A 9,620-nucleotide genomic window follows, 5' to 3' on the forward strand; every position below is an offset into this window, starting at 1 on the left:
AAATTTGGATATGATGTTCAATGAACTGTGAAACCACTATCACAGTACATGTGATCAGAAATCCTGCCTTGGAGTTAATCTTTCTTCAACTCTCTGAGTAGACTGCAGTAATTCTGATTTTACTGCATGTGACGTGGGCGCTGCGAAAATATGATTTAAAAAATCATTTGGTGAGCAAAAAAGACATAAAACTGTTTCAGAGTTTAAGGTTTATCAACCACAAAGATGAAAGATGTAACATGTGGAACCATGTACAGTGTTAAATACAATATGACATTGTCACAATCACTTCATTGATCTGGTCAGGTAATCTGCAAACATGCATACCGTTTTTGTCAAAGTACAGAAAAAGCTGCAAGAGTTAAATACATATTTTCATGTGTAACATATATGTTACCTGTAAATAAGAATATGGCTATAAATACAAAATAACTTACATTAGTCCATTTCATTTGGTGTAAATAATGACTATTATTACAGGTACTTTAAAGAAGGTTCTCAGAATGAGAGTGGCTTTTAATTACAGGACCCTTAAGTGGTCATTGTTTGCCTCTGACCATTCAAACATCATCACAACAAAGTGCTTCACAGCAAAGCTTGATCAAACATGATTTTCAATTCTAAACCTCTCAGACTGAACATCTCTCATTTGATTATAGTGTCACTTAAAAATAATAAATATCAGCACGTTTTTACATTGGGATTAGTTGGGTTTAGTTGAAGGTATATTTCCATTTAAATTGCTCATAAAGCTGCAGTATCAGGATTTGTACAATAAAAAAAATATGATGTTCTGTCAATGACACTGTTAGCAGAGCTGCCTCAATGCAATGGTAAGAAAACGTTAGTTACAATAAAAAAGATCTTTGAAGAACGCTTTGTGTGACATTCAGATGCAGCAGGTAAACATTAGTTGTGACTTTTATTTTATTTTTACAAAAAAGCAATTTGAAAATTACATAGTAACAACAAGAATATGAACCTGTAAAACGCAGACATTCAGATGAGCCTGTAGGAGGACATTTATCTTTTGAACTATTCAACATTAGAATGATCAGATCCCAACAAACTGAATGAGGGGCAAAGAGTGTGGGACAATGTGGGAAACATTAACATTGCTGTCTAAAATTTGTATATGTATGACCAACTTAGAAAATGAACACACACAATAGACTGCAGGATCCAGGTTAAGCCTTTAGCATGTGAAGAAAATATGATATATTTGACTGCAACAAGTCCCACATTATGCAAGTACTCACAGTAAGCTAAAAGGAAGCTAGTGAGGGCAGCACAGACCGTGACAGACGAACCTGCACTGGACCCACATGTGTGCAGTTTGATTGACATCGAGCACAGCCCTCCCTCCTTTCTTCGTAGACTTCGGAAAAAAAAGACAGATTTTTGGAAAGCATCTGTCCTGCACTGTTGACTTTTGCAAACAAAATGTGGGACATTATCTCAATATGTGGGATAACATAAAGTGGGACACCTGGTCACACTAGTCTAAATGGGAGCAAACAAAACAACAAAAATACCTCCTGCCTGTAGCCTCTGTCAGTCTTCATGTCAGGAGAGACTGCACACCACCTCACTGTCCTCTCATTTCAACAGCACGGAGGTCTGGATGAGCCCAGTATCAACACACTCAGGCAAAATCATTCAGTCTCCTACAATGTGTCAGTATGTTTGACCACTTGCTTGTTTGGCACAGTCATTATTTGACTTCTTCTTTGGTTGTCTATTCAGTACATTAGCACTTGTTATTTACACTTTGTTCCCTGTTTCTTCAGGGTTTTTTTTTTGTCTCATGCATCAGCAGCTGGCAGTTTTCTATGTGGTTGTGTTTTCCTGTGGGAAAGAAATTATTGTTAGTGTTGAAATAAATTGGTAGAGAATTGAAATGGACTAAAAAATTAAATATAGAGCAATGTTGTTCTTAACATTTTTGTTTGTCTGCACTTGATGGACTATCTATGTATGAACGTACTCATGCTTGGTGAGGGGCGCCTTGTCGCAGGTGACCTCTGTGATCTGATCACTCTCCTTGTTGAGCGTCTGAACCCCAGCCTGTTGCAAACTGCCTCTTGAAGTAGACATACCCTTCATCTTTACTTCTCTGCAGCCACGACACACACAAATAACAAATATTTGAATTACAATGATGACGGACTGACAGAAATATATGATTTATAAAATATACCTCTCACAGACTGAACATCCAAACTTCTACTCACCCCTCTCCTTCTTCAAGCATTTTGAGGCCTGGAACCTTTTTTCCAAAGAGTTTGACAGCGATAGTCATGAGCAGGCCGCAGCGATTTGTGTAGCAGCAGGTGGCGTCTACCATCAGGAACACCACCAGGAAGATCACCATGACGATGCCAACCACGCTGCCTTTGGTCATGCTCACTTTAACAGAAGAGAAAGAAAGGAGGAAAAAGGCTGTAAATGACCAAACTGAAAGTATTTCAAACATCTATATTCTGGCAAGTAAAATATTCTAATATATACTTCTATAATGTACCATAAATAAAAATAATCTTTCTAGCTAAAGACAGTGTATAGTGCAGAGATTGGGAGGCTGCATACCAGACTTTTCTGCAATTGTGAAGTTAAAGGTGGCGGGTATAGAGGAACCATTAGCATTGATTGCTGTGACTTCCAGTTGATAGTCAGAGCCAAAAGACAAGTCTTTGAGGGAGACAGAATCAACAGTAGGTGGCAGCTGCATTTCCTTCCACTGCTCTTCTGTGTCCTGTTTAAGAAGAGCAGAGGAGACAAAAAGAATCAATCACTGAGAAATTGATTGATTGAAGGATTTCACAGAGACGAACTCATACTGTCTCTCACCTGTCTGTATCGAATATTGAAGTGCTGCACAGGGGTCCCACCATCATCTGTCTGTTTAAGAGCGATGGCGAAAGAGTTTCTGTCTAATTTCATGCTATCAGATGACAAAGCTGGCGTGTCTGGTTCACCTACAGGTGGCAGAGAGAAAGGAGAGAATTATAACCAAATTTAGAAGTGACAAAAAACAACAACAACTATCAATTGCATTTTTTTGGTTTAGTAAATAATTGTGAGTACTTTACCTCCTTTGAGTGGGTGACAGTGGATTACATGGTGTCATTGGCAGCAGAAGATGATGGCATGAACATGTTATGATGTTGATTGCATGAGAAATGAACAAGAAAAAAATAGTGACAGCAGATGAGGAGCTTTACTTAGTACACACACAATATCACACACACACACACACACACACACACACACACACACACACACATTGTACAATAAATAATTCACATCTTCCTACGGGTGTATAAACATATGTTACAAGGCATGAACTCAGGATTTTGTATGTGTTTTGAGGGATTTACAGCTGATGTGTTGTTAGTGTGCTAAGAACTTACGTATTCCTTGGGTGCGAACGCTGTTTGTGTCTGAGAACTGTCCCACTCCCACTGCATTCAGGGCAGCCAAACGCACTGTGTACAACGTGTACGACTTGAGGGACGTGATTGCTAGTGGAGCTACAAAAACACACAAACACATACAAAAAAAATAGCATCAGGTAATGTATACAATTAACTGCTACTGTTTATTTATGTGAGTTTGAGGTGTAAACAGATTAAAGTATAAATGATGACTGATGCTTCGTGCAGAGCAGATGATACCTGAAGCTGGGACTGTGGTCTCTTTCCACTGTTCTGCTGGACTTTGTCTCCACTGCAGGACAAAACTTGTGATTTGTGTTCCTCCATTGACAGGTAGAGTTTTGAGTGAGAAGAGGACTGAGGTTGGACCCGGAGAGACCGATATGTAATGAGGTGGACCGGGCTGGGCTATAGGCGGGAGGAAGGGTGGGCAATGGATGTTACAAGAATGAATCTACACTTCCTTCCTTTAACTTTTTTCCCAATTGAAAGACAGACGCAAAGTCTTACTGTATATTGCGACGTCTCTTGATGCATTTCCAGAAATGCTGACAGCCATGCAGGAGTACAATCCCCCGTCAGAGGGCATTACCTCATCAATCTCCAACACACCATCCACCACACGGATATGACCAGAAGTTAAATCCTGACAAAGAGGAAGAGAAGAAAGTTCTGACACAAATCACATAATAGAGTACAATTTATCACAAAGAGGTCCACATATAAAAACCAGACTCCATGCACAGAGCCGCATTATTACGGTACAAATCACACACAATAATGTCTGTTAATGTGAATATTCAGTGCCAAATTTGTCAGTCAATGTTATAAGTAGTAAATGACTGTTGTTTGAACCACAGATTATCACACAGTTATAGATAGCAAAGAGAGGATGATCTTCATTTTAAACAGTACATTTTGTAACAGTGTAAGTGTGTATGCTTGTACACTCTTACCAGTGTGCGTCCATTGTACTTGTTGAGCCAGTATAGGTCGGGCTGAGGATGACCAGACACGTTACAGGACACGGATACACGTTCACCCAGCAACACACGCTGCTGCTCTGCTGGCACAAACACCTCGGGGGCCTCTGGAGTCAGACAGATCCATCAGCATGACATGAAAAATTACTTAAATAAATGCATTTCCAAATTATTACAAAGGCGCAACCAACCAAAAACATGAAGCATAAATGTGGCACTGCTCTCAGCTATCTTGTTAGTGGCGGTGCAGATGTACTCTCCGTAGTCGGCCCTGACAACAGACTGAATAGTCAGCTGGCTGCGGTCTGAGTTGAACTGATGATGGGAGGCATCAAATGTCACCGGCCTGGGAGTAGAAAATAAAAAGCAAAATACAAGTTAATGTGAAGTCATTTGTTACTTATAAGGAATCAAAATATGAGGCAGTGGAGTTTGATAGGTGTTATGATAGGAGAGAGGCCACAAGAGGGAGGCAGAGAGGCAGCTTCTAAAACTGATGAGGATATTTCTTTGCCTCTGTTTTGCACACAAAAACAGAGAACTTGGACACATGCACTCTGCTCCCCCCACAGACGACATGTTACACTACATTAGTAACAGGAGAGTCAGAGGCACTCGCCTAAATATCAACACAAAGTGACAGTTTTGGCGACAATGGTAAATCTAGCGAGGTTGTAATTAAAGAAAAATACATTCCTGATCTTTTATGAAAAACATATGAACTGAACATAAAGGGGAAAAAAATGATTGCAACGCAAAACCTTGTTGAAATAAAACAGGCTTTTTAGTGTTTTGACTTTTGCTCTGCTTTTAAAGAGAGAGAGAACAGTTTCAGCTCAGCTTTCATTGAGCTTGTACATTATTAACATGAGGCAACAAAAATCAGGTCTTACATGGTCCAGTTGATGATGGGTTTTGGTACACCGTCCACCAAACACAACAAAGAGACATTGGTTTCAGGTCCAGCCAGCACTTTTTTTACTTCTTCTCTCAGGCGTACAGTAGGAGGAGCTGCAGGAGGGGAACAAGTTTTAGATTTGCATTAACAAAATGTTCTGTTTCAAGTAAAATATGCCAGAGCAATGATATTTTAAACCACTGGACACCATTTAAATGTTAGAGTAAAAAAGGATACTAACAATTGACGACAACAGAGAAAGACTGCTCCTTATGAACTGGCCTTCCTTCGATCTGGGCACGACACACGTATGTCCCAGCGTCCTCTCGCGTCACATTTTTAAAGAAGATTGTGTTGTCAGCCATCTGATGCACACGCATTCCCCCTGAGGTGAGAAAGGGCAGCAGAGAAATATAGAGACAGAGAGATTAAAAGAGGTAAACACAAAGTCATGTTTCTTGGCTATGTCCATTTTTGAGTGATGTTACAACGGCTGGACAAAGTAAGAACATTTTCTACTTCACCACACCGACAGAACTATGAGAAACAAACCAAAAATCCTGGATTACATATGTATGCTTCAGAAACATATCTGTATTTACATCTGATTCTATGTCTGCAGTGTGTACAGCAATTCATTATAGACAAAAAGTAAGTGTTCACTCAAACACACTGTATTTGAATCACTGTAAAGATTTGGACATGTCAGGTTTTATTAAGGGTTTGGATTTAATTTGTCACAGAGTACTGAGACATGCTAAAATGTTTACATTTTTGTGACTTAAATTGATTTTCTCTTTTGAAGCGGACGATAATCAGTCACTATGATAGGCTCCGTTTATATTACACATCGTTTTTGGAACTACTTTTAACATAAAAATATTCATACGTGCAGCTTTAAGAATGATAATAACTCACTTAGTTTATTATAATTCAGTGCACTGAATGTAAATTAAATATTTGGTGTTTTTTTTAGATTAAACTGATACTTTATAAATATACGTGAAAATAATATGTCCAATAAACTAAATTATATGACTGAAATGGTACAGAAGATTATAGTGTGTTTATAACAATGGGAGTTTTTTTTTTTAATCTAAAGCGCAATCAGCACTAAGCTGAGCTGTTTAGTGTCTGTCCTGTCAGCCCTCCAGCCATCTTGGCATCAACCATGTAGTCAGAAATATGCTGCTATCATAAGCTTTTCAGATTCTTTGTCATAGTTGCACTTAGTGTTGATTACAGAGTAGAGTGTAGATACCACACAAAGCCTTCGCAAGTTTAAAAAATGTGGACAACTTTTTAAATGGTAAAATAACCCTTAATCATGCAGGGAAGCCCCTCATCCTGGGTGCTGGTCTTACCATTAGATGAGATTTGTTTGTTGTCTTGGAGCCAGTGAACATCCACTGTTGGCTGTCCAGTCACCGGGCAAGGCACCATCCCATTTTTGCCCTCCAGAAACTCATGGTAGGTGCTGGTGCTGACAAATGATGGGCCCTCTGAAAGAAGAGGATAAAGGTCAGAATGTCTACTTTCCATTAAATAAAGCAACAAAGTCACTCAGGTATGTGTGTGTAGCCAATTGTTTCTTACCATAAACAAACACCACCGTCTGAACGTCGTCGTTGTGTCCACTTTCGAAGTCACACTGACAGGTGTAGCTGCCTGCATCCTGCATCGTCGCCTTCTTAATTAACACGTTAGAGGACGACTCATCCAAGTTTTTCACAAGTTCGTCATCATCTATGTCCTCCCCATTTTTTTTCCATGTTATATCTCCATCTCCTCCAGCTGGGAGAGGACAGGAGAAGGAAAACAAGGAGAGAAAATGTATCTGGAGGCTTATTATAAGATATTAAGAAGACATTTAAGCTGATTATAGATGGATGAATAGTTACATTCAAATAAACACGTTTCATCAGTCAACAAATGGAAAATAATAACTCACCTTTACACAACAGTGAGATCTCCTCCCCCACACGGAAATCTTGCTTACTTATAACAATTTCCATCTTAGCATCTAAAGGAGAGAACAAGAGAGGATTTGTGTTTTTCTTTTGCACCTTTTTCCTCTTAAACAGAAGACATTGAGAGGACATCACCTGTCCACTGATCCAAACCAAATATGTTGTTCTATACTGATTGTAACTTTTTTGCTTACTATTAAGTGTTTAGTGGTCCAAGGCACTGGTCTGATAATATTTAGACTCACATGCACAAAGCCTTGCTTAAAAATGTCCAGAAAAAAATTAACGAGACAAGAGACTTAATATCCTCACTTTTTTTAATGAACTCTTTGTCTCTTCTTTAAGATTTCCCAGCTAACATTGGCAACAAATTAACAATAAGAATTACACTTTTAAGTCCAAGGACTTGACCATGATGACAACAGTTTATCTTTTTCTAACTGTAAAACAGGTAAAATCCAGCTAAAACTTGTGTTTTTCCTGTTTATACAGACACGGACTCTTAAGAACAACAATCCAATAAAAGTTATCTCATGAATTATTTCCTGCTTACACTGACCAGCTTACATTTGTTCACAGTCTCAGTCTTTCAGAAAAATGGTGTGTATCAAAGTATATCATCAAAACACTGCATCTCTGGCTAAAACCACTGATAATGTCCACAGATCTTACCTGTGCTGTACGCCAGCAGCAGCAGCAGCGAGGCCGCTCTCAGGACGAGGGTTGATTGGTTCATCATTTTTACCTGTGCTCCGGTCACACCTCAAATCAGAACTCTGCTGACAAACCCAACTGAACACAATACTTTAATGCCTATCTAATAAAATGCACAAAATTATCTAAAACAAAATCTGCCATATAACAAATGAAATACAAGTAACACAGAGTCACAGACATCTGTTGCTTCCTATCCACCTAACACAGCTATGACAGAGACGGTGTCTGTGTCAGAGGTTATATAGGGGCACAAGTGCACATGGAATGAGAGGAAATGAGGAGGGGTGAGGGAAACAGAGAGAGCCGCATCCCTCCTTAAACCCTACCAGTGACTGCGGATCATTCATGAAGAGAGATGGGAAGTAATTGATTGAATGATACCTCGTTCCTCTCCTAAATCTCTCGTTTTGTTCACTCACAGTTGACCCATCCATTATCTCTATCTTTCTATATTTTTACCTCTTTGTGTTTTCTATTTGCCTCCGCTCCTTTTCCTCCTCTCTCTCTCCCTCTCTCTCTCTCCTCCCTGCACCCTGTCTCTCCCCCCGGCTACCGGATGAAAGCCGGGGGAGGCAGACCTCCAGGGAAAGATGAGATGGAGAAAGATATTTTTTATCACTCCATCTTTTTTTCCTCTTCCATTTAAAAAGGGGGTCACATTTCTTCTCAAGCACATGCACCAAACTGCACCAAACTGTGTCGTAGGCCAAAATCACTACAATGCCACCATTCACAACTGGTGAAAACATACATCCTGTAGGATGCTGTAAATCAACAACCTTCAATGCTACCCCAAGGAAAACATTTTCTTAACTTTGCAAAACAGCTAATACACTGCCAAAGAAAAAGAGTTTGATGGTGTTAATTGTTGGCGAAGTACATTTTATCATCTAATTCAAACACAAGGTTGGTTGAGTATAATCAAAATATAATTCAAAGACTTTAATTAAAGTAAAACTTTGTACAAAGCAACAAGTCCAAATTTATAATTTCAACTTGTTTGGTAAGAATGAGGTGTTTTCACAGTAAAATGTCTTTATTAATTGTCACAATATGACACAATGACAGAACAAGCATGTCCCACAGGCCTTTGTCGCAGCAGACCTTTTACATGTCACTGTAAACAAGTATAGATTTAAATATTAACTTTAATGTTGGCTGAATTCCATTTAGTTGCTCTGTTTTATGGGAATTGTATTTAGCATTCTTGCTCTTTCTCACACGTTGATGTTATTAGCATCATCTGTGATTTATACTGTGATGTGTCCAAATGTCTGCTCAGAAAAAAACAACAACCACAGAAATGAAATGAAACGCAGCCTTCAATAATGTTACAGCTGTATTTGACATGATGACATGACTTTTATTTGCGACCTTTAAATTATCTTCCTCTCAAGAAATTCTCTTTCTCAAACACAAACGCACACAGGTGGACACACACAGACATCGTACAGTAGTTTGATCTAATCTGTCATCTCTCAATAAACCCATGATCAGACCACAGTTCAGGGCTTTGATGGTGAACACCCTACACTCACTGAATTGCTTGTTGTCAGCAGCAATGTAACACACACACACACACACACACACACACACACACACACACACACACACA

At 39.1% G+C, this 9,620-nt stretch overlaps 1 protein-coding gene across 1 annotated transcript; it reads right to left on the reverse strand.

The window, feature by feature from the left end:
* Window positions 1-194: 194 nt before the first annotated feature.
* On the reverse strand, window positions 195-8,198 carry ncam3 (neural cell adhesion molecule 3). The gene is made up of 16 exons (XM_069143289.1): window positions 7,961-8,198; window positions 7,270-7,341; window positions 6,915-7,112; window positions 6,683-6,820; window positions 5,560-5,703; window positions 5,314-5,431; window positions 4,612-4,766; window positions 4,394-4,527; window positions 3,948-4,083; window positions 3,678-3,845; window positions 3,414-3,533; window positions 2,851-2,978; window positions 2,590-2,755; window positions 2,235-2,409; window positions 1,988-2,116; window positions 195-1,848 (listed from the first exon to the last, which is right to left on the reverse strand). The coding sequence occupies exons 1-16, from the start codon at window positions 8,025-8,027 to the stop codon at window positions 1,806-1,808; spliced, it is 2,091 nt and encodes a 696-aa protein (XP_068999390.1). The 5' UTR covers window positions 8,028-8,198; the 3' UTR covers window positions 195-1,805.
* Window positions 8,199-9,620: the final 1,422 nt, after the last annotated feature.

The sequence above is a fragment of the Embiotoca jacksoni genome, unplaced genomic scaffold (genome assembly GCF_022577435.1).
Source record: "Embiotoca jacksoni isolate LCO1_2020_lvr unplaced genomic scaffold, fEmbJac1.0.p SCAF_11, whole genome shotgun sequence".
Lineage (NCBI taxonomy): Eukaryota > Metazoa > Chordata > Actinopteri > Embiotocidae > Embiotoca > Embiotoca jacksoni.